General features: G+C 40.6%; 1 protein-coding gene across 3 annotated transcripts in view; it reads left to right on the top strand.

Moving 5' to 3' along the window:
- Nucleotides 1-25408, top strand: part of BNC2 (basonuclin zinc finger protein 2) — a 296481-nt gene that overhangs the window by 156908 nt on the left and 114165 nt on the right. For all 3 annotated transcript variants that reach the window (XM_065878632.1, XM_065878634.1, XM_065878635.1), the window contains one exon: nucleotides 16139-16374. In XM_065878632.1, coding sequence (XP_065734704.1) covers nucleotides 16139-16374 — 236 coding nt within the window. The remainder of the gene's footprint in view (nucleotides 1-16138; nucleotides 16375-25408) is intronic.

The following is a 25408-nucleotide window of genomic DNA, read 5'->3' on the forward strand; positions in this document are numbered from 1 at the left end:
AACATAGCCTGCAACCCCCTGCCTTTAGTCCTGTTTCTGCATTTCTCTTTTTCAGCCCTCACTCTTTTTTCATCTCTGCTGTTTCCCCCTGTGTCTTCGGACAAAACAAGCGAAAGGTAGGTGGAAGGTTTTAATAGCCTAACCAACCAAGAAGTAAACTTTAGAGAAGTTAAATTTGTTTGATCATTAACAGATGTTTGCATTTTTGTTTTATTCAGAAGATGTGGTCTTGAGTGAAGTATTTTTCACTTCTGTTTAGTAGTTCTTCAGTACTCCTTTGCCTGCAAAAATCTGAGGGTAAGAAATTCCCCCCTACCCCCTTTTGGCTATTCATGTTTTCCACTATCAGTAAAAATTTAAAAACAAATCAGCCTCTCACATAAAAGAAAACACCTGTTTGGCATGGAGAAATTGGCCAGGGAAGTCTTTTTCCTGACAGGCCAAAAGCGACCATCACAGGGCCCCTTATAAAAAAAAAAAAAAAAAAAAAAAAGTCATTTTTTTTCTTTATTTCATGTGAGCATTGGCAGAAACTCTGACAGGCAGTTCTTCATATTTTATTATGTTCTTGTCTGCAGAATCTCTGTCAGGCAAAAACCTTGTCAGCGGAAAACCTGTCGTAGGATCAGAGGAGACAAAAACAGGTGTCACATAGGCAGTCAAAACTGAAGGAAAAAAGAGATTAGGCTAAAGAGAGAAAGGCAGACAATTACATTAATGCCATTGCTTTTATCTTATAGATGTGTGTTATTATCTCGGGGTGCTGAGTGCGCAATTGCCTCCAAGAAAAGTAGACAGGAGACAAGGGGAAACTTGATAGTTATTAGCTGAAGAGGCAGTGTGTCAAAGCTGGATGGGGTTCAAAGTTTTGCAAAGGAAAAAAACTGCAGGCAGCCAGCAACGGCTGTGTGGTTCTGCTTTCGGCTACATGAACCTAGTAGCAGTCTAACATTTCGACTTGGAAACAGATCATAGAGAGAAAAATTAATGAAAGATCTCATTTGGAGGTTTTGGGGGTAGCATTTATCCTATAGACCATGCAACTGAATCATAATAGTTTCTCTCATAAAATCTTGCCTCAATGTGAGACACGAAGACAGGCATTTGTCAGTTCAGCTGTGTTGTTTGGATATGTCTAAAGCACCTATTATCAACACACTTTTAATTAAAAAAAGCTATTAAGAAACGCTTTTACTAAGTGTGAACATCTGCACGTGCAAGCTGTAAATTAGGAGATCACATATGTGTGACTCAGTCAGAGACTAAATGAACTTGGCAAGTGTTTTCTCTTACTGGTTTTTAAGTACAGTAAAATATCTACAGGAACAATTGCTACATTTTAAAATTTGGATTTTTTGTGTGTGTGTGCGCCTGTTGGTCCTGATTAATAAAACTTGTCCTCTAATCAGAAATTAGGATAATTACCATTATCAAATTGGGTAACCAGGATTCACAGAGCTAACCAGTATCTGCCCCCTCTTCGTTTACATCATTCAGGAGACTTCTTTTCTTAAAGTTTGGAGCTTTATGAAATATTTGTGATGGTATATAATAGTTTCATTTTGGAAATGGCTTAAACTCTGAGAGCCCTTTAGCCTTGTTGATAGGTTTTAGGTGTCAAAAGAACCAACTAGTAGAGAACGGGATGGTAACTTTAAGGCTTTCCTCTCTGCTCAGTTGTACATCGATCATGTTAATGGAAAAATCGGCAAGCATTGCTCTAGTCCCTAACGTTTTCTGATCATGCATTTAAAACTTGGTCAGTTTAGACTTTTCCTGAGACTGCCTTCTTAGCCCTTTTTTATGAGCAGATCTTTATATAGAGGTCTTTTATCCCACCAGTCATAGATGCAAAGCAGTTTGATACTTGATATATGCCTTAAGCCAATCCAGCAGTACAGAAGAAAACACGCATCAGTGTCAAAAGTATGTGTGATAGCCCAGAGTTTTAAGGGATTACAGTGGGAGAAAAAGATTGATTATAGATTTAGAATGAGATTTCAGGCTGACTTAGTGGGAGAGAGAAGGAAAAATACTTGTGACACAAAGGTGACGTTCATTAAAAAAAAAAAAAAAAAAAAAAAAAAAGACCGAATATAATCATGTCTTTCTTTTAGGTATTTCCTACCAGCTGCTGGCTTTTTGTATCACTGCTCTCTCTCTCAGTTTTGAAATACTTCTTCACTACATGTGAAAGAGTTTAAAGCACATGTTCTATCAAAAATAAATATGCCTTGCATTTATAATGTCTCCATAGTGAAATTCTGATACAGATATATGCTACTTAAAGAAAATTAAGTCTTTAAAGTTAATAAATTGGGAGCAGGGTGATTATTCTCTTACAGAAGAATTCATTTTCTGTTTGTTGAATACTTGTTCCGTTCAAGTAGCAAATTTCAGTAGTTACTTTTAAAGGGGGTATATTTTGTAGTCAGTGTGCATTTAATTCATTGATCTGTGAATTATATAAAGCAAGGTTTGTGTAGTCAACTTTCAGCTCACCTTGGTGACTAGAGATTGGATAGAACAGCAGCAGGAATAATAGTAATCCCCAAACCTGGTTTCAGCAAGTAGATTCGGTTAGTCAGTCTCTTCTTAGACTTACTGTCAAGTTTGCAGATTGCATTTGCTCTTTCCCCTTACCACCTTCTGATGGAGATGCATATGAGGAGAGACATGCCCCCAAAAGTGGGCCATGGAAGGAAAAGGAAGGAGGAAGAGAAGCAAAACCAAGGATCTGTTTAATCTCCTTGCCAGGAGAGTGAGCTTCTGAATAACCCAGTGTTGACAGTCTACTTTTACGTGTGCCTCCGTCAGACTTTAATGATTTCCAAAGTCTGTTGTGAGGACTTTATTATGCATAAGGCCACAGGGGGGAAATGCCAGTCAGTTTGAAATATTACCTAGATAGTCTCAAGTGGAGCTCAAATTCTACCCTCGACTAATTGTCGGTGTGTGTGTGCATATCCATACACACTCAAAGCTGCATGTCAGCCAGGGAACAATTAAAATCCGTAAGACAGGGGGAGCTCATTGGAGCTCCTTCTGTCCCCCTTTCCTCCCTACAGCGTAGGATCACATTCCTAACGGACCATAAGAGTATTCATATACCTATCCCTCATGTATTAAGGCACAAGAAAAAAATCGGGCATCATTCACATAAGGCATATAAGATATAGTAACGTAATCAGGGTTTTTGGAGGCTTGGCAGAGGTGGTGGTGTTGTTGTTGTTGTCGTTGCTGGTTTTTTTTTTTTGTTTTTTTTTTTTTGACTTAAAAACACTGACACACTATTTGTTCAAGAAGAAAAATAAGCCCTTCACACAGAAGGGCTGACAGATTTTATCACCAGGCTTGGGGATCAACTCTTTCAGCTACGTATCATTCCTTTTCTTCTTTCCTTAAAAAAAAAATTCTAAAAGCAAGCCGTCTCTCTTTTTGGTATTAAATATCCTAATTAATTCAGCCTTGACAGTTCCAGTTAGAAAGTTATGACTTAAATGGAACATGAGTTATTTTATACTTAATTTGCTCCCAGTTACACAGTTCTCTCCCCCCAAAAGTAGTGAATACAATGTGCAGATCTAAATATTACTTCAAGTCGTAAGGACTTTTTCTCTTAGTAACAATCATGGTCCACCTTCCTGATCGATCACCTGATTCACTAAAAAGTTTTTTAATATGTCATCATTGCCATTTACTAATGTTCTCCCCCAGTGCTATGGCTTTTATTGGGAACTGGCTTACAACCTATGGGTGGGTTAAGGCTTTGCCCTGTGCCTTGATGCTCTTGGCCTAGTAAGAGAGCTGAGTCTTATAATGGGAAAGGATTGGTGTTTTAATGATTCCAAAGGGCCCCTTTATGATGAAATTCTAAATATGCAAAATCCCATTAAACCTGTAGAAGTTCATGGGCTAGCTACCTTGAAATGACATATCATTATATTGGGTATAGTGTGCATATTATAAAGTATCGTATAATTGGAAATTATTGGTCATATTAGCAAGAATGAAGAGCCGCCCACCCTTATAAATTCAGAGGTTATGGTCTGGGTACTTGAAGTAGGAAAGGGAACAATATTCTGAATTATAAGTAATCAAAACTTTAAAATCTGCCCCCAGAAATTGCCCTAATAAAATTCTGTCACTAACAACTGTTTTTATTCGACTCTTCAAGTAATCGTGGAAAGAATTCCATAAAACAACATTTAAAGACACATTGAAATGTTAACCTCTTAGAAATTAAAATAGTATTCTAGGACTCACAGCTCCTAAAAGCTGACCACTTGATGCTATTATAGTTTGGAATCCTAAGGGGAATTGGGGCAGGAGACTGTAGTTCTTGAAACAATTAGCGTTGCAATTTAAGGCTCACTTGGCTTTCTCCCAAAATGAAAGAATAAGGCTTCTTTAATTTTTTTTTTTATTTCTAAAATTGCTTCAAATTAGCATTTAAAATTTTAAAAATATCCAGGACAGGACTGGAAATTAGTGAAATAAAAGGCTTCCTTTTAGACCATTTTCATACAGATTTTTAATTGTTTTACTCTGCGAAGTAGGCGGCTTTGAAAAATCGTTCCATTTGGCTCACTTTTTATTTTATTGAATGGCTATAAGCTTCACACCGCCATGCCTGAACAACTATTCGATGGAATCCACTGGACATCAGGGCCCTGAAGTATTTGAGCGTATTCCTGTGAAAACCACCTAAGTCACTTGAATTTGGCTTTTAAAGAAAGTTATGTTTTAAAAAAGTTGTGGAAAACTAAGAACTATAAACTATCACTGAGGGCCAATTTTCTAGGATCGGTGAAAAGCACTTTTATACTCCTACATTAAGAAAAAAATGTATCTGAATATGGTCTTATTTCTGTGACCTTCACAGAAAATATTGGAAGTGAAGTCTGTAGAATTACAGGTTTACATTTATTTTAATTTATTTGAAGGTTTGGGGAGTAATTCCTGTTATTAAAAATCGAAATAAAAAAATAGTTATTCACATTTCATTTAATAGATGCAAGTTCTTTTATAACCACCCCTCACACACTGCCGGTACTATTTTATACATCTGAAAACTGAATTTTATAAAGGACATTACTTTGTTCTTTAAGTTAGCAATGTAGTTAAAAGTATATATTACTTCATATTTATTCCATATTTTGCATTACATTTTATACTTATTTTACATTTATGTTACACACTTACATTGATGAAGCACAGAAATTCCGGCTGTTGTCCTTATGGTGATTCTGTTCCTGACAGAAATGAGTTTTCTTCATACTGACTTGTGTGTCTTTTTTGGGTCTGTGGCTTAGCCACCACTTTCCTTTGAAAAACTATAGATCCTATCAAAGTGTTTATTGAAATTATATCCAGGCTTCAATTTCTCCTTTGTTTTATAGCCTGAAAATTACCAGTTTAAACTTCTGTTTCTGGCATTGTAAAGAAATCCAGGTAAATTATGTTCCCTCAGTAACCTAACTCACAGTTTAAGAAGCTCTTATTGTATGATTTTTTTTTCTTTTTCTAACTAGTATCCATATTGTACAGTTAAACCCTTTTCTTTTTGCCAAGAAAATTCTGCATACTAAAAAAGAGGTTAATTTGTCTGTTTGCTTTTTTTCTTCCCTCCAGACCTTTTACAAAAGAAAAATAATCTTTTCTTTGTAGATGCTCTTCTTACCTTATTGTGTTGACTGTTCTCTGACCCCTTTCCAAAGTCTATACACTTGTTCCTTGGTATCCAAGGAATTTGGTTCCAGGACCCGCATGGATATCAAAATCCATGGATGCTCAAGTCTCTTATATAAAAACGCTGTAGTATTTGCATATAACCTATGCATATCCTCCCAAATCCACCATATCCGTTCATCATCTCTAGATTACTTATAATACCTAATACAATGTAAATGCTATGTAAGTAGTTGTAGGACATGGCAAATTCAAGTTTTGCTTTTTTGGAACTTTATGGAATTTTTTGTTTGTGAATATTTTCCATCCACGGTTGGTTGAGTCCATGGATCAGTACCCATGGATATGGAGGAGGACTGGCTCTACTATACCTTTTCCTATAGCTAGGAGACCATAGATCTAGCACATGGACCACAAACTTAGTGATCTGAACTATGATTCTCATAGTGACTGTTCATTATGATGTGGTCTCTGCACCCTGGTATTAAGCTTGTTTTCTTTAATACCACTAGATCTCATACTGCTTTTACCTAGAAATCCATTGGATGCCCCCAAATAATGCTTGAAGTGGTAGGAAAGGGAATAAATTATGCAACTTTAGTTAATTTCTGCTCAGCTAGCAGCCCCATCTCACTTCCTAAACTGCTGTAATTACCTACCCCCACTGTTGTCTAGAGTGTAAAGAGCAGAGGGGAGGGCTGAGAATGAGACGTGAGTGAAATTAAGAATTGGGTGGCACAGTGGAATCGAGTCCTATCTTTGCACACTAGCTGTGTCCATCCACTCAACAATATGAGAGCTGAACACCCTTGATTATGTTTCAGATATGGTTGCTGAAGCTCTTATGATAAAATAGGCACAGAAGCGACCCAGTAAATGGGCAACGTGTAGTTGGTATGTGCATGATTGGCTCACTTTAAGTGCTATCATTGTTGAGACAGTTTGCTCTTAGTTGAGGGGACCTCTCCAAGTTTTATAGAAAAGGAAAACAGAACTTGTATGGAAGCTGGAAGAAAAGGGTAGTTGAAAAGGTAAAGAAAGAAAGAGGAAAGGCCCTTAATGAACAGCACTGAAAAATTGAAAATTTGAAAAATGTAGCTCAGCAGTTGGAACCCTGCTTGTCTCTCCAGCCTCATCATGTGCTACTCTCCCTTGTTCACGTCCTAGCAGAGATGGCTTTGCCTGGAACACCCCATCCCTAGCCCTGTTTAAATTATGTTCTCATGTCACATACCCAGTTTGTAATACTGTGTGTTAATGTGTATTTTTTTAAAGTCTGCTTTCCTCACTAGTTTTGTTAGAAAGGCAGTGGGCAGCTCACTTTTGTTGGAACAGAGAGCCATGTTAGACGGTTATTAGACTGGAAAGTAGTAAATCAGTCTTTCCAAGGTCTTCTGACCCAGGTTAAGAATTTGGGGGCTGGGAGGGTAGGGCTGGAGCATTACTGGAAACTTTTGAGCAGAAAAGAGACATATTCTAAGCAGCCTTTTGAGAATACTGACTTGAGAACTGACTCTGTTCTTTCTGTATTACACCAGAGAGAGAGCAGAGGCAGACCACACCACACCAGACCAGCCAGAAGTCGCTTGCAGTAGTGGACTTAGGAGGGTCTAAAAGCCTCTACTGAAGTGGTAGAAGTTAGGCCAGAGAGGAGGGTTAGATCCAGGGGAACTGCAGTGGAGACATTTACGGGGACTAGGTAGTCAGAGATAATTTTGAGTGTTCATGCTATATAAAGTTCAGTGAGAAAAACAACAACAAGATAGAAATTTGTAACTACTGTGTGACCCTTAACTACATAAAATTATGGACTGAAGAAAAGTAGATGCAGCTACATCAACATGTAGACAATAGTGCCTTTGGTTGGTGGGATTATGTATGACTGTCTTCCGTTTGTTTTTCTTTTTCTCAAATTTATATTTTTTCAATGAGCATCTACGAGATATTCAGTCAAAAAAAATCACAACAAAAAAGATTTGATTTCAAGCATTTTGGCCTAGTTTCTTGGGTTTACCTTTCACAGCAGTAGGGGTCACAAGTACATGTTTGGAGTTGAGGGCACAGAGTTTGGGTAGAACTCAACTTACAGGTTAGGGATGGCCGGTGTAGTATAGGAGTAGTTGGATTCCTAGAGGCAGATGATCACAGGTGGGCAGCTGGAGAGGCAGCTCCTCTGGAATCCTGATGGGTCCCCTGCATCTCAGTTGATTTCCCGTCCAAATCCTCCAAACTTGAAAATCTCAGTCATCCTGTAACCCTGACTCATCTTCACTCCAGGCATCTATTTTCTTCCCCGTACTTGTTAGCTTGGTCTTGATTCTTTGTTCTCCTTTTCCTTCTCCTTGTACTAAGGTAGTGGTCTTCATGCTGTTGTCTTGCCTGCCCCCAAAAGAATTTTGAAAACAAAGTTCCATCCTAACATTTTCATATGCTAAGCAACTTGCCAAGGTCATGCAGCAAGTTGGTGGCAGAGCTAGCATTTGAACCCTTGGAGTCTAGCCCTAGAAACTCTGTCCTTAATCTGGAGGATAACAAGCACTCTTGAAGCACTGGGAACTTCAAATCATTGTTCTAAGTCATTATTTTTTCTCTTAACTCTTGTTTCCAGTTCACTGTCCCCAAATAACGTGACCACAAATGAAATCATATGTTCACTGCAAAGTCTTTTATCATTCATGTCTGCAAGGAAAATTAAGAAAATAAGATAATATATCCATAAATGGAAATTTTATTGTTTAATTTTGATCAAGAGGAATAAGATCAAAGCAATATAAATATTACACATTTTCATAATTTATTAAACATAAAGTAGATTTTTGTCAGAAATGCATCTGTCAATAAAATGGATAGGGCAATAAATTTTTTTCTTCCTAGATTAGTTCATGTATCAATAAATGAATAGTACTTATTGTAAGAAAGAGGAAAGGTACACTATCGGTTCCTTCCCCATTTTTGCAGATCTAAGTGCTCAGACACCTGTTCACATGAATACGTGGGACTAGGAACTTTATCACATTGTCATTCGGTTCTTAGAAATCATTTCAGATTACGTGCCAACAATTACACAGTGATCAGTTAGTTTCTCTTTGTTTCATCCACCTTATTACCCAGATGTTGTTAGAGTCATTTACTTTCTCAATTTCTGGAGAAAGACATTAACAAGACATAGCAAATGCCAATTTATAAACTTAGCTGTTAGTCTTTCACTTAGCGGCATATCACTTATTCTCGTATACACCAAAAAGACCGAGAAAATTAAAATACTGTGTGTGTTATTCAGATGACTTCTGCAATATATCTTTTTTTTAAGGTGATAACTTTTATTACTGCATATTTAGCTTTCTTAATTGATGAAAATTTCCACCAGTGCTCATGGCCAAATCAGGCTGAATTATCATTGGGAAAAGAAATGAACTCACATTTCAGTACAAATGAATGTATTAATATGCATTTTGAGGAAAGTTGTAAATAATAAATTATGAACTGCAATTCATAGGATAGTTTGCTAAAACAGTCTAGAATAAAATGTGGAGCTAATAAAATTAATAAAGGTACAATAGAAATGCTATTTCGCATTACTTAATTAGTAATGATGCACTATAATGTATAACTTAAGATTTTTATGAAGTGAGGAGTATGTTAAAAGTCAGGGTATTACTTTAATAATGATTTGTGTATCACAATCTGGTGTTGGACTTTAGGAACAAAGTAGATAAGAGCCATATTTTATAAAAACATGGTCAAACTTTTAATGTGTTTAATGAAAGAAGTTATATACTGCTAAAAATTAAGTGCTTTGGCATTTAGGTCATAATTTAATTTTATTTCTATTAACAGGATGTAGACATATTCAAAACTTTATAAGATGAAAATGATTAATCATAACAAATATTTTGATAGTATTTGATTAAATGGGTAGTAACTACCTTATTAAATGATACACATTGTTTCTGAATTTCTGTAAAATTCCTATCCACAGGTTTTATCCAGTGCATCTTCCAAATTTCATAGGTCTGGGAAAATATTCAAACTGAATTTAAAAGAGTGGGCAGCACATGTGCTCGGGGGCTTTTTGTCCCAGGTGATGACACCTCCTGGGGATGAGTGTCAGGAATAATTGAAAAGAATGGAGGGAAAAGCCATTTTCAGCATTAGACACTTTTGCTTTGCGCTCACAGGATACTTCCTAAAAAGTGATACCTTATTAAATAGGAATGCAAGAGGTGAGTGCATGACTGTTGCCCATTTTACATAATGTCTGAATTCTGAATGCTCCAGCGTAGACCCGAACATCAGGTTCTAGCTACCCTTTACTTGTATATGCATGACCAGGGGAAGAGGGCCCTTTTCCAGGTTCTTGGTGTTTTTATTAATCCTTAAACAAGGCTTCACAAAGCGATTCAAACTGGCCACTATTTTGACCCCCAGGAGAGCTTTACACCCTGCGCCAGTGCGCTGTATAAGTCAAGTCAGAGTTATGCCTTTATTTGGTAAAGGAAAGAAGGGTATAGTTTTCACAGGAGGATTGGGGATGGATAATCTGCATGAACAGGCGGGCCTGTTCTCAGGGGGATCAGTTTTAGGAAAGAGTAAATATGGGATTACAGGATCTGGAAATTGAGTCCCCATGTCTGCGTATCTCTGAAAGGCCGGTGCATACCCCAGGTTTAGGCAGATCATCATTTGAAGTCCACTGAGTCAGGGCATCTCCCAGTGGAGTATTGCAAACATTTTCTACCCTGTTCACTTAACTCGTAAGTTATCCTGCCCTCTAACTCATCTCCGTGGTTTTCAGTGGCATGTATTGTAGGCGTGTATGTCAGCATCACCTGTGGTAATTTTTCACCCGAACCATGACCATCTCCCTCTCGACCCTTCTTCCTTAGGGATTGTGGCTCTGTGGCCATGTGTCCCCAGCTGACACCTATTGCCTTAAATAAACTTCTGGACTCTCGTCAGAGTTTTACATCTAAAATTATAAGTCATTTTCACCTTTTAAAATGTTTAATATTTTCTATATCCTATTAACCAGAAATAAAATTATATTATAACCTTTCCACAGGTTTTGGCCTGCAGTGTTAAGGTTTCTTACAGACTGCCCATCGGACTTTTCTGTATTTCTCTTCAACTCTTTTGCTGCAAGCCTGACACATTCTTTGGATATTCAGTTCTCTTACACACACCTCGTTAGTGCAGTGGTTCTCAAAGTATTGTCCCTGGCCAGCAGCATCAGTGTCTTGTGGAGACTTGTTAGAAATGCCAGTTCTTGGCCCCCACCCCTGACCCAGTGAATCAGAAACTCCAGGGGAAGGTGGCCCAGCCATCTGACCTGTGTTTTAACAAGCCCTTCATCTGATTTTGAGACACATAATGTTTGAGAACCCCTGCCTTAGTTCCGTCTACCTGGACTGTCGTCCTCCTTTCTCGCTTGCTGATGACTTATAAGAGTATTCCTTCCCGGCAGAGTGGCCCTCTCTTCTGTGTCCTACAGTACTTTATCACATCTCTTTTACAGCAAAGATGACTTCTGCATCTGCATGCGGTACCTGCCTTGGTGATAAGTTGTTAAGTGCCAGTGAATAAACGCATGTATGCATGAATGAAGGAGAAGAGCATTTTAGGAGGAATGGTGTTCAATCAGGTCAGCTGCTATGGCGAGATCATGGCGAAGAATGAAGGGAAAAGCGATGGGATTTTGTAGTAAGGCAGGTGTTGGTGACCTTTGAAATGCTTGCTTCAGCAGAGTGACGGGCAGGAAGCCCAGATTGTTGGGAGTTAGGGACTTCCAACATGATGAAGGCTTGCACGTTTCCAGAGTTGCTTATTGACTGTTTATCTGAACGTGTGGTAGAAAAAGAAGTTCTTGGGAGAAATAATTAAGTGACCTTAGGCCAGTTACTGACCCTCACGGAACCTGTGATCTCCAAATAGGCAGTAATAGTAATACCTTGTGTTTTAAGTTTTTTTAAAGGATTAAACGAGATTATTGTAACCCTTTAGAATGATGCCTAACATTTAGTTAGTACTTAAATGGTCATTTCCTTTATTCCCCTTCCCCATACAACAATAATTTTTATTTATTAATGTTGTTGATGGCATCCATCACCCTTTGCAAATTTGTATGAGATATGAATTGTTCAGGATACCCTCATTCCAGTCACTGGAGAAATTGTGAATTGCATTTGGCCTGGAACTAACATACCTTGTTGGACCACTGACAGCTCCTTTGAAATACATGTTATCTAGCTGGAAGGACACCCCAAAAAGGTACTTGTCTTAGTTAAGGCTCTTTTAGATACAAATTACAAATCCTACCTCAAGCAGACATAGAGAGAGAGAAGGGGAGAGAGAGCTTTTGTTGACTCGGGTAACTGAAAATTCTGGGAGGGTCGCACCCTCAGGCACTGCCATCTCTGTATCTTCTGGATCAAACAACATTGTCAGTCCCTAGTCTTTCTCAGACCATCCTGTGGCTCAACTGTCCTCCATGTGACTCTCATTCCCAAGCATGTTTGCCAGCTACGAATTTCAAGAAGAGGGAAGAACTCCCTAGTATTTCTAACTGAAAGCCTGGATTCAATATCACTCTTTAGACGTAGGTCACTTGCCCATTCTTTTCTGCTTTTTTTTTTTTTTTTTTTTTTTTTTTGCGGTACGCGGGCCTCTCACTGTAGTGGCCTCTCCCGTTGCAGAGCACAGGCTCCGGACGCGTAGGCTCAGCGGCCATGGCTCACAGGCCCAGCCACTCCGCGGCATATGGGATCTTCCCGGACCAGGGCACGAACCCGTGTCCCCTGCATCGGCAGGCGGACTCTCAACCACTGCGCCACCAGGGAAGCCCCACTTGCCCATTCTTAAACTGGTTGTTTTGGCCAAGGAACTGGGAGGTACTGGTTTTCCAGGCCTGGCTTCAGGAATATTCTGTTCTATGAAATAAATGGTACTGAGTGTAGGAGAAAAGGGGTTCCCTGAAGGGAAATCCAGTTTCTGTTCCCAGAATGAAGGGGAGGCACGGCAGGCGAAACAATTGATATCATATTATTGTACAGACAAGTGCTTTTCAAATTGTGCTTCTGGGAACTCTAGGGGTCCCACTGAGATGCTTAAACAGGAGGAAGGGAAGAAGAGGGTAATGCGTGGTGGGAAGTTGTCAAATTCATGCTCACTCGAGCATTATTAAGAGTAGCTTCACTTTCATATATTTTTATACCAATTTCTGGCTAAGATTTCATTTGAAAGTGGAATTTTGGCAATACCATTGAAATAGGACAATTTTAGCAGATGGTTAGGTCCATAGCTCATAAAGGCAGATGACCATCATTTTCCCACTCCATCCTGCTGAACAAGTTCTTGCCCTACCTTTCCTTCGTTCCCATTGGCCCAACTCATATTACTAACCCACCTGAGATCCAGACTTGAATCCCCCAGTCAGACATAGGAAGAGCATGACATTAGGCAGAAGTCCAGTTCTCAGTTTACTGTTATTATGACAGTTTAAAAATTGTTACTTAACCCTTTGCCGACCAAGGAGACGTCCCCTCCCAAAGCTGTTGTCAACTTGGTGACGCAGTACAGTCCAGCAGTTATAAAGCAGAAAATTTGATTCATTCAAAAATTTGACCGAGCATAATCTTTGATGATATGTTTATGCTGAAATTTGCAGTTGACATCTGCAAGCTGAGCAGTTTACTTTTTCAAGCCTTCCTCTATGGCTCATCTCCGAGGTAACTGCTGCTTAAATCACACCCGTGGGACTTTTTCCTTACCAACTATTGACTTTCTTTAACTATTTGGCCCGCCCCTTCATTTTCCATATCAGAGCCCAAAATGTAGCTATTTGTGTAAATAAAGTTTTATTGGAACGTAGACATGCCCATTAGTTTAATTTAAGTCTGTTCTGTTTTCCCTCTATAGTAGCAGAGGTGAGTAGCTGTGAAACACGGAGCATGGCCCATAAACCTAAAATGTTTACAGTCCGGACCTTTACAGAAAATGTTGTTAACCTCCACTGTATATTTATGTGGCCTATTTATTTATGTGTCTTCCTACTTCTTGACATGTGGCATGCTGAAGAATCAGTAATGTCCTTTTAATACTCTCACTCTCTGACGGTCTCACAAGCATATATAGGGAAATACTTTTGCTTTTACCTGTTCCACCTGTGCTCTTTCAATTCTCTGAACAACTTCTCTTTGTTTCTGTGCCCTCAACAGTTTAGTCCTCTTCATCTTCTAAAACTTCCAGCCCTTTTTAAGGAGTGAGAGGGAGAGGGGTGACAGCTTTCCGCCTGGCCCTAGGACACACTGGTGCACACACCTGCATATACTTAATGCATAGATACAAGGTGCCGAACACATGGACAAAAATCAGGTTTGGTGTCATTTTATTTCCCCTCTACTCATCCCTCCCAGTTTCATATTTGTTTTGCTCACAGCGGTATAATTTTGTGAAGAAGTGCTTGATATGGGCCAGGAAGGTTGATAAAGGGAAACGGAAGCGGAGATTTCCCTCGACCTGCGTGCTGGATTTCTGTAAGCAGAGCAGCGACTCATCAGAAGGCTGAGTAGTTAAGCTGTACTTGAAGAAAAACAGGGATAATAATACCTCTCTCCTGCATTTTTGCTGTCTAAATGCCCTGTGGAGCGAGAGAAGACTTCAATCCCTGCGCTGGTGAATCCCTTATCTTTCCCAAACGTTAAATTAATTTTTAAAGCTATTTATTCAAAGTTGACTTAACCACTAGAATAGGAAAGATCAGACAAATCAGCTGCAAGAAATGAAGTATGAGGAAACCCGAACTCTTTGACAAAGTATTCCTGGGAGTAAATGTGTTGAATGAAGCCAGCGGGTAAATGATAAGGGCCTTTACACTGTGGATGTAGGAAGGCAATTTATCAAGAGTACATGAACTCTCCAGTGACCACAAGTCAGGAGGAAACGAGAGTGGAGGAGGAGCCCTAAAGAAATACACTTGAGATACTAAAAAGTGTGAGTGTGTGCGCGCGTGCACTTTTAAATACACACATTAATATGCAGAAATACCGGTGTATTAAAAGAGGAGCTGCTCAGAGTGTACACATACGGTAGCCTGTGCTGTTGGGGAGAAACCTTGGGTGCTTGCAGGTAGAGTTAGGATTTGAGCCTGGTGGTTGTTGTCTGATACCCATTTGCCTGACTCATGAGATTAGATGACCATCTTTCAGGCTCACGTGTTTACCTCTTTTAATCTTCAGAAGGTCATGTGTACAATTCTCATAGTTGAGCTAATGCTTTTGTGTTCTCTTCAGGAGTTCAAAGCACCTCTCATTCGTTATCTCATTCATCTTTTCAGCATCTCTTTGAGCCCTGTAGGTGAGACAGCACTATCTTAATGGGTCACTTTAGAGAAACTGAGGAAAAATGTCGCCACATTATCTGCAATAGGGTTCCGGGTAACTCAGATAAGGATGGGGATGAGAATGTATGGCTTTATCTTGGCTTTCAGAGCTAGGGAGAAGAGATGTGATTTCTTAGATTTGAGGAGAAGAAAGCCTAATTGTTGAAATACTAGTTCCACTAAAAATATTTACTCTGAGAATGGTCATCCCCAGTTTTCTGTGCTGAAGTGACGCAGCTGAAATACACAGAAATTCTTGTACTTTGATTGTAGTCATTTCTTTTTCCAGTTTCATCTCATGCTGAGCCCTTGTCAGAGCTGTTAATAAAATACCTAATTATGACTTGAATTCCTTTTCTTGTTTGTTTCTCCTGAATAACTTTTAGAGAACATTGAACTAACAGGTAAACGGCAAGAGGGGAATTTAGGAGAATTAAGTTTTGGGATAATTCCCCTTAGCTAATTCAGCTTTGAGGTAAATGACTAGTCCCCCGACCCAGAGGTCAGCTTTCCTTATTCCCTCTGAGTTAGTCCTTTTTCCCCTGTAAGTCTAAAGAACACCTTTCTTTTCCTCTTCAAACCATCCAGGTATCATAAGGGGTGAATCTTACTCAGAAAAACGATGTTGGTTGACCCGCTCTTGTGGCCGAGTTGGCAGTTTTGTGCGTGTTCCTTCTTTTGGTGCAGGGAGGGGAATACCGTGGTAACTTGGGTTGAGCCATAGTTCAATTAGCAAATTAATTAGTCAGGTTTTTAGCGCCAGCCACCGTCCTTTAGAAACCTCCTCAGCGGCTCTCTTCCTGAAAGCCAAATGTATTTTGTATTTGCTGTCGTCTGCAATTTATAAACACACGGAATCCAAAAAAACAAACAAACAAAACCGGGAGGAGGTGGGAAGAGCACTGTTTACATTGCACAGCCCTGCTGAGACATCTGTGATTATGATCCAGCTATTAGATATGGAGCCCCCTGTAACTTCCGGTAACTCGTTTCTCCTTTCTTTGTCTCTGCCCTCTCCTTTTTATCTCTTTATTCCCACCTGCCCCTGGACCTCTGGCGGGACCACCGCAGCCTTGGATAAGCTCAGCACGCAGCACCTCTACCACCCCACCCAAGTGGAGATCGTGCAGTCCAACGTGGTGTTTGACATCAGCAGTCTGATGCTCTACGGGACGCAGGCGGTGCCTGTGAGGCTCAAGATCCTGCTGGACCGTCTCTTCAGCGTCCTGAAGCAGGAGGAGGTGCTGCACATCCTGCACGGCCTGGGCTGGACCCTGCGTGACTACGTCCGGGGGTACATCCTGCAGGTAGGGGGAGGACGTCAAGCCGGTGTCGGGGGCCAGCTGGAGAAGGGCTGGGGTAGGAGCCCTCGGCAAACCTGCCCTCCTTCCTGCCCCTCACAGGCCCGGGCATGCACACCCCATTCTGGTTAACGTGGTCCTTTTGGCAGGCTGCTCAGGGAATTGGAAGAAAGGAGCTGTGGGCCAGCGGGCCGGCATCCGGCCTCAGTGGTGAACGTTAGAAAGGAAATAGTGGTCTGTTGCCTAGGGTTGCTCTGTTTGCATTCTTTTGAATTCAACTCCCTCTCTCTACAACGCGGGCCTCCTGGCTTCCCCAACAGGCCTTATCGAAGCCCTACTAAAAGGGAGGGTACGGAGGAGGGTGACGGGTGTGCGAAAATCTGAAATTGCACTTCATCTGGGTTTCGTAGGGCTGGTTCTCACGCTTACTTGGTAGGTTTGGTATTTTCTTGGTTGTCTCTTCTCTGTACCCTAACCGTTTATTGCTGCTTCATCCAAGTCAAAGGAACAACTCTGTAAACTCCCTGCTTTTGTAATCAGTAAACCCTCACATTCCAAAACATGCAAACCTGGTTGTAGATTTGGCCTTTACAGCACCTGTTCCTCCAGCTTGAGCCCCTTCTGTGTGTCAGGGGCACTTCCGGTCTGGTAAGAGTCTTGAGACTTTTCCGAAGGGCCTGCAGCCTCCACTCCCCACGCCCCCAGCCTCCTCGCCTTTTCCATCATTTTTTGCCGTATATCATGAGTCGTTTTGCATTGTGTACTTTGCCTCTGAAATGTTTTTATGGCCATCTGTCTTCCCACGACCCTTGAAGGGTAAATGTTTGAAAGCAGCATGTTGGGAGACCCCAGGATCCAAAAAGACTACACTGGACGATGAAGAAATACTCCCTCCTGCCAAAGGAGATCACAGTTGGAGAAGGTAGAATCTGAAGTGATGTTTTGAAATTTCTTTTGGGGGATAATACCAGGAGAATTGACCCATTCCAAAAAAAAAATTGGTTTTGGTTCTGCCAGCCTTGTTGATGGCCCGAACCACCCTGTGTTGTGTGTGAGGCTGCCAGCTTGGTATGTGATGAGTGGGGGAGAGGGCCTTGAGTCTCGCCCTGGCTTTAACCTGGCGTGAACACACACACGCTCCTGTCATTCTCCTGTGTGGTACCACCGGGTGTTAGCCAGGGCGAGCGGATGAGGGATGCTGAGTGGAAGTAGAGAAAGGGGGAAGGTAGGATCACCCGCCTGCTCCCGAGACTGCTTTAGTTAGCGTAGAATCATTTCGTAGTGAGACGTCAACTCTCTAAGGCACAGGGCATTTGGCCCTCAGAAGATGAGATGGTGCTGATAACAGGAATAATTATATATTACGTTTTCAGTTTATATAAGACTTTCACAAGCATTCTCTCATTTGCCCCAGGTTGGGGACGTTTCAGTGGGGTGAGTGGAAAGTTAAGTCCTGGGTGATCAGGGGGGGTCCTGAGGCGGTGCAGGGTCCAGGAGGAAGGGGCCAGGAAGAACAAAGCATGGAACCAGTTCCACAATCCCCGCTTAGGCCAATCTGGAGACACACACAGTGCCACGTCTTTCTACAGTTGTTTCCACAGATGATTGTTAATGTCCATTTGGGATGGGTTCTACACTGCAGGAAGGAACAAACCTCTTGCAGATTTCTGAATGGCACTGTCAGCTTGGCTAAGCACTCCTTCCTTTATAAACTGTAGGGTAGTATATGCCCCGACCTCGTCACATCTTTACTGCCTCCAGTGCAATGCTTCGTTCTGTCACCAATGCTGTATTTCAGGTCCACGTGTCTATTTTTGCCTGAGATAGCTGGACCATACACATGATCTCTTACTGTTGAAACACAGAGATACGAGCATGACTGTGATTAATTGCCATCGTAACCACCCAGTGTCCCGTGGCATTTTGACGGCAGTAAATACAGAACCTGCTCGTTGTTCAGTGCTGTAGTCCTGATGTTCTGCCTTGAACGGTGCCTGTTCTTTGTTTTACTTGAAATTATTACTTAGGTGTTCATTTTTTCTCAGCATTTCCACAGAACTGTAAGACAGGCGTAGAAAATGTACTCCATATTTAGTTTTGTGTGAGGGCCTAGGATTTAAAGATACAAAATTACAAGAGAAATTAAATTTCAGAGGAAAATTCAACAAAACCACAAACTAATAGTCTCTTATTTTGGAGTGAAATACTGCCTAATAAAGAACACTGTCACTTATTGTGATAATTACTTAATTGCGAAAATTATAATTAATTTTCATTAATGTCTTAGAGATTCTGAGAGTCTCAAATTTAATATAATCTGTTTTCTCCACTCAGGGTCTGAAATTGGCGTTTTGAGAAAATCATAGATGATTTTTATATTCGAGGAACACTGGGTTTCGTTTCTGTCTTGTTTTATTGGTAGTACTGATGTCATATGGATTTTATTTAAATGATGCTTTTTGTCATTCAGCATTTATCAGCTACTTGTTTCTTGTGAAGACAATTCTTGGTTTAGGAAAAAAGCAAGAGGTTGAAGGACACAATACTGTTATTTATGTAGTGAGAAAATGCTCATTTCATTAAAAAACAATAAGCAAGAGCTAGACTATAGAAATAAACCTTTTTTTCTCTAAAGCAATGTTATTTGATTATTGGCCAGTACTTTTAAAATTATATATGGTAATGATAAGGTATGCTCAGATGACTTTGAATATAATTATATATAACATTTTTGAGCAGGTAGACTATAAAATGTGCGTCCAAAGGTTGTGGAACCCTATAATGCACGATTAGTGTACGAGTCATTTTATCTGGCTAAAACTCAATTGTCTTGTAGCCCTCAAGGCATCAATTTTAGCATTATTGCTCTCAACAACAGTATATTGAATATTATGTCAGTTAGAGGAGAATAATTATCAAGGCAAGTTAGGGTGGCTGTTAGTCTTACCACATATTGACTTGGTTAGCAGCTGGCTATAGATTGTGTTACTGGGCAAATGAAGATGTACAGTAAGTTGAACTGGTGAAGCCAGGATATTAATTTAACTCTCTCTGGGCCCAAACCTACATCCCTGATGTATAAACACAGCCACTTCTGGTTTCAGAAATAGTTTTGAATGAGGAAGAATAGCAGTGTCTGATCTGATTTTGAATTTTTGGATTTGGGGGGGAAGAAGAGCTGGCCGTTCAAACCTATCCTTTGCAGGCGTGTTTGAAGAGGTTATTAAAAGAGAAAGGGAGATGATTGTGGGGGCACAGATTTATTTGGGGCTAGCAATATTTTCCAAGGGTCCTGTACTGTTTCTGTAAAAATTGCTTTTCACTTATATGATTATCTGTGTGATTCATAAGCTAACCAGCTGGCTAAGACTTGCACTACAGTGACTTAAGAATCCAGGTAGTATCTTAAAGGTGAAGAACCCAGTATTCTCCTGTGTACCAATTAAAGTGTTCATTCAGAAAGTACCAGAAAAGTGAAGTAAATTTTAGGCATTTTCTCACAAAACAGAAAAAAGGAGGAAATAGGCAATTTGATCCTAAAAAGCAAACTGTAACGGAACATGAGATATTTTTTTCTGCTGCTGAAGAGTTGTTCGTATTTCGAGTCTACATCTCACAGTACATTTATTCACAGTGAATAAAAGCAGTGTCCTGTTCTTTTCCCATTTTCCTTGTCTTTGGCCTAGGATATAAGAATATGGGTGATTATCACTGTTGAATTTAATCATTTAAAAATCAAGTGTTCACACAGTCTCTTTGCAGTTTGAACGTGTAACTGACTTGCCTGGGTTCATACGCCAGTCCATCTGTGGCAGTCTCCTCCTCTGCAAATGAGTCCTGCCAGAATTCAGGGAACCGTATCAGACACTCTGAATAATCAGCTGAGGTTTCGGCAGCCTGGTGAGAGGACGAGCAGTGATGCACATTTCAAGTCACCTGTGCCTTGAAACAATCAGGACTAATAGAACAATCAACACTCTAGAAGAACATTTCCCAGAGTAGCCTGGGTGCATTTGTCTTCTGGAGATCTGACCTGAGCATTAGGCGGACCTACACTCTAGATCCTTTCCTTAGAGCCTGGTGATAACATTAGCATAATAAAGGCTGTGAGAAGTTGGTTTCTGAGAATAGATAAGTAGCTTCCACCAACCATACCCGCTTCATAGCCTCTTCCTGTGAAGCTCATCAGAAGTCTTCCGTTCCTGAACACACTCAACTCTTCTTCAACTTAGGGTGCTTGCATGTGTGGATTCTTCTACCTGGACTCCCCTACTCGTCTCTCTGCATGGGCAATGCCTTGTCCTTTAGGTGTCCACCCACTTTTTCACGGAGACCTTTTCAGTCCAGCTTAACCCATGTAGGTCTCTTCTCATGTGGCTCTGTCTCAGGATTCTGTATCCCTCAAGCTCCAATACAATTTAAAATCAATCAAGTCAGCTGTTAAAATGTTTTTTTCCTGGCTCCCTCACTCGGGAATGCCACAGAGGCAGGGTACTCAATAAGTACTTGTTAAATGAATGGGTAAAGAAACCTGCTTCACTTGATGTAGCTTGACATTTCACCATGGAACCCATGGAATATCTAATGACTTCAGTTGGTCCAAGGGCCCTTAGTCTTTCTTCAGGTGTCCTGGGGACCAAAGGCTGTAATAGCAGCTGGGCCATTGAGGGCAGTAAAAAGAGAGGCAGAAGCTCCCACACACACCCCCTAGCTAATGGTCTGTGTAGAATAAGTGTTTTGTGGTATCCATGTAGTAGGAAGCATCAATATTAAGCAAACACTTGGATTTAAACAGCCCTTTGCGGAGCAAGTTCACATATGTTTCGCTCTTTGAATCCTCTTTCTCATACCACCCTCTTGTAGATATTGCCAGTGAATTAACATTTGTAGTTGTTGAAGCTCAGAGAGGTCAAGTGACTTTTCCATGATCACAGAGGCTGCTGATTGGCACAGTGGGTGCACTATAAGCTTCCTGAGGATAAGAACCCCTTACCTCTTGTTTGTCACTGTAACCCACCTCCCAGCGCCCAGCCTGGCATGTAATAGTGCTTACTAAATATTGGAGGGAGGAAATTTTGAAATCTGATTCCAACGTGGGTCTCTGACTCAATGGGCAGTGTTTGGGTGGTTTCTGGCTTTGTTTTTTAAGACTGCCAAGCTGTATTTCCAGAATGTGATATGTGAGAGTCTTGTGGCATCAAAGTGGTGTGATTTGGGAAACAGAAGACCTGAGAAGTGCTTAATGGCAAAATTAGGTGAAATCGGTTCCTCTTTTGCGTTCCTTTTCTTGCCTATTTCCTGATACTCCACCTTGTTTCAGGTTCCCTTTGTTCTCTGATTTCCACGACGCGGACTTTTCCTCTAGATCTAATACTTAATTATGCTTCATTATAAATGCTCATCTTTGACTTACCTTTTCAGGGATACATGCCTTTTGTAATTGAGTGTAAAAAAGCAAAGGTTTTATAGCTAATTAGTAGGATTGCGACTATATCATGTGCAGGGAGTGGAGCAGAGGCAAAGTAGCTCTTTTCTCGGTCCATAGGAGGATATCAAGTTGGATAGTAAGGGGGCCCTGGCTGTTGAGTAAGAAGATCGGGCTCAAGCCTCAGTACTGCCACTGATTATTTATGTGAATATGGAAAAATGTGCCATTCTTACCCATGGTTCCTTCATCTCTAAAATTGAGATAATCCTTTATATCTCTCTTGCTTTTGAATGGCAAAATGATGAAATAACGTGGACGAAGTCATGAAGTTGTAAACTCCAATTCCAGTTGGTACTTTTCACTTACATCTATGCATAGAGCTAGGTCCGGCCAGTTAACAGCAGGGCAGTATCAGGGGCCAAACATGTTTCTCTGCACATGTCCAATGCTTAGGAAAAGATAGGAAGCACATTTTAGCGATTAGTTAATGGGATAAATGTTAGTCGTTTTAGTAAGTAAACCCTGAAATACTAGTGGCCTAGCACAATAGGAACTTCTTTCTCCTCCTCAGCGAGACCAGCCGACGTTCCTGGCTGGTGAGCACTTTCCTCCCAGAGGCGATTTGAGGAGTAGTAGTTTAGAGCCTCTACTGTTTTATGGCTCCGCCCTTCTCTGGGACCTCAGCTTCCTCATCCCGGTGGCAGTCCCAAGAGAAGGTGGGTGGAGGGGTGGTGTGGGAGGTTTTCATGGACCGGGCCTGAAAGTAGAGTGGGTCACTTTTCCACGTGTCGCTAATGAGAGCTTACGTCTGATTAGGGCCATGTGATTGAAGGGAGCTAGGACACTAGTCCCACTGAACAGTCGCTCCCAGCTGTGCCTCTGCCCCTGCAGGATGCCCGCAGGTCAGTGCCCCTCTCATGTGTGGTGGAATAGCCAGCATCCTGCCTTCTTTTTAAACGGGCCAGGAAAGCTTAGGGCAGAATATTAGTGTAGTTAAGGCAGGTTCTTACTAAGTTCTGGCTGCAGGTCTTACTAAGTGTGTGAAAATAGACTCATGTCTTTATCCACCTCAGGCTAGGCTCCCTCACCTGTAAAGCAGGGATATTGACTACCTCATGGGTTTATTGTAAAGATAAAATAAGATGATGCACATAAGGCATTTGGTCGTGCCGCTTGCTAAGTATCCAGTAAGTGTTAACTGTTAACATGATGATGAAAAAGATGATGAGAGAGGCTGCTCGAGACTGTTGCCAACCTGGCCATTTTAGAACTGTGTGCGTAAAACAGCCTTAAACCCTGGATATTTTATATTTCACCATGCCTCTTAGAACAGAGTGTCTTACCAGCCAGTCTGGTAAAAAGGTAGCTACTATTGAATTGTAAATAAATAATACATACATACCTATGCATATACATACATATACACAAACTTGCATGTACATATGTACATAGTACATGCTTGATTTTACAAATAAGAGACGGGAGAGTATCATGACAAAGATTTTGGACTTTGGAGTGGAACAGACGTGGGTATAAATCTTGGTTTTACCTTTTGATAGCTCTGTCACCTAAGGTAGGTCATTTAACGTATTTGAACCTAAGTGTCTTCATCATAAAGGCTATTCAGATGATATGTATGAAGTCCTTAGTGCAGTAAGTAGCCCACAGCACTCTTCTGGAAATTAACCATTACTACGTGGTGTGTGCATGTGTGCTTTTTTTTGAGTCATGACTTAACTCCATATATGACTACCATTTTATTACCATTGCACTTCTCTGTTTCATCAACTCTTTCAATACCCTTCCAAGCACCTGGCAAAGAATGAATGAGTACTTGATAGATTTATTTAAATGATTAGAGTATCTGGGCTTTCACCCCATTGCGTAAAGTAAAACTTACTTAAAATAGTCACCCTTTTTTTAGGGCTATTATCTGACCTCACAGATTTTGAGGAAATTTCTGGAGCAGAAAGAAAAATGGATCTAGGTATAAATTCATTTAGGTAGTCCTTTAAATAACCAATTTTGTTGATTAATTACTATGTACTGAGTACACAAGAGAAGATCTCTCAGGAAGCCTTCACTCACAAGGAAAAAGCATCTGTTAACAAATTGTGGGAATTAAGCTCAAAACTATAAGAAGGTACAGATGACCCATAGCATTGGCATAGAGTGGGATTATTTGACTCCAACTAAAGATCGGATTATCACCACCATGGTATAAGGGGTCTTTGTATCATTTCAACATATGTGAATCTTGCAGGCAGGAAGGATCACAGGGGGATCAAGATCCCCCTGTCTTTGGCAGGGATATACAAAAGTAGATGGTTCAGGACAGTGTACTGTATTTACAGTGCCTGTTTTCCCAACCGCTTGGACTATTGTATAGATGGTATCCCAGCAATCCTCCTAACCTCCCTATTAGAGAGAGAGTTTTAGAGACTATTATCGTAGCTGAAGGCCTCAGGCAGGGTCAGAGCTGGAAATGGAATACAGGAATTTTTGAATCCCTTGCCAAAGCGCTAACCATTTGAACAGCAATGAAAATAAACACCTTATATTCAAGGACGTAGCTTGATGTTTTGTGCTCAGAGCTAAAATAAAAATATTCCTCCTTTTACCCTTGCAAAGTAGAAATACATAGCCCACCAAATTCTAGCATGGAATTCAGTGACTACTGGAATAGGATTTATGTCTGTGGGAGATGGAGGCAGGGTTTTTGTATTGCCTAGAAAGAGCAGAAATGAGCCCAGAGCTCACTGGCCATTTGCCATTGGTAAGAACCAGTTCAGATTTACTTGAAATGGATGTTCTCTGTGATGGCATTGATTAAACCATATGATCTCCGGAGCAACACTCTTTTATGCTCCTTGTTGAATCTAAAGTCGAAAGTTCCTGAGCTTTGGGTCTAGACCTCAGTTCTACCACCGGTTAGCTCTCTAGCCTTGCAAAAAGTCAGTAATTTCTATGAGCCTCATTTTCCTGATGATACCTACATAATAGGGTTTTGAGGATAAAGAGAAGTAATTTGTTAAATTCATAGTATTGCTCAGTAAATGTTAATTCCTTAAGCTAAGCGACTTCCCAATTCCCCACTCACCAAAACCCTGAAGTTCCTAAAGCAACAAAGCTTTGTGGTTCTTCTACGTGTCCATATATTTTGTTTGAGCTACTGTGTGTTCTTTTCTAATGTTTCCCCCAATTTGACAGAAGGGGCAAGTGGAGAATGAGAGGGGCTTGCTCAGGAAATGAGCTCTATCATGACTATAGCAAAAATCATTGGAAGGCTCTCAAGACCCAACCCTAGCCTACCATCTGTTTCTTTGGAGTGACCTACATTTCAAATACTCATACGTGAGATCACGAAGGGCTGTGAAAAGCAGAAAGTGAGATGAGGATCTGTGCAGGTTTCTAGAAGCTTTTGCTAAATCTGTGCAGATGGGACAAACATAAATAAAGATACACTTTTTTGATTCATGCGTGACAGCTATGGACGTAATGCCAGCAGCAACTGGAAAGTAGAACGCGGGCCAGTACATTTGCTAGTAGAATTCAAGTGACCACTGCCAAATTGAATTACTCTAGGAAGACCTGTTGAAAGAGGAGATTCTT

The sequence above is a fragment of the Phocoena phocoena genome, chromosome 6 (assembly GCF_963924675.1).
Source record: "Phocoena phocoena chromosome 6, mPhoPho1.1, whole genome shotgun sequence".
Taxonomy (NCBI): domain Eukaryota; kingdom Metazoa; phylum Chordata; class Mammalia; order Artiodactyla; family Phocoenidae; genus Phocoena; species Phocoena phocoena.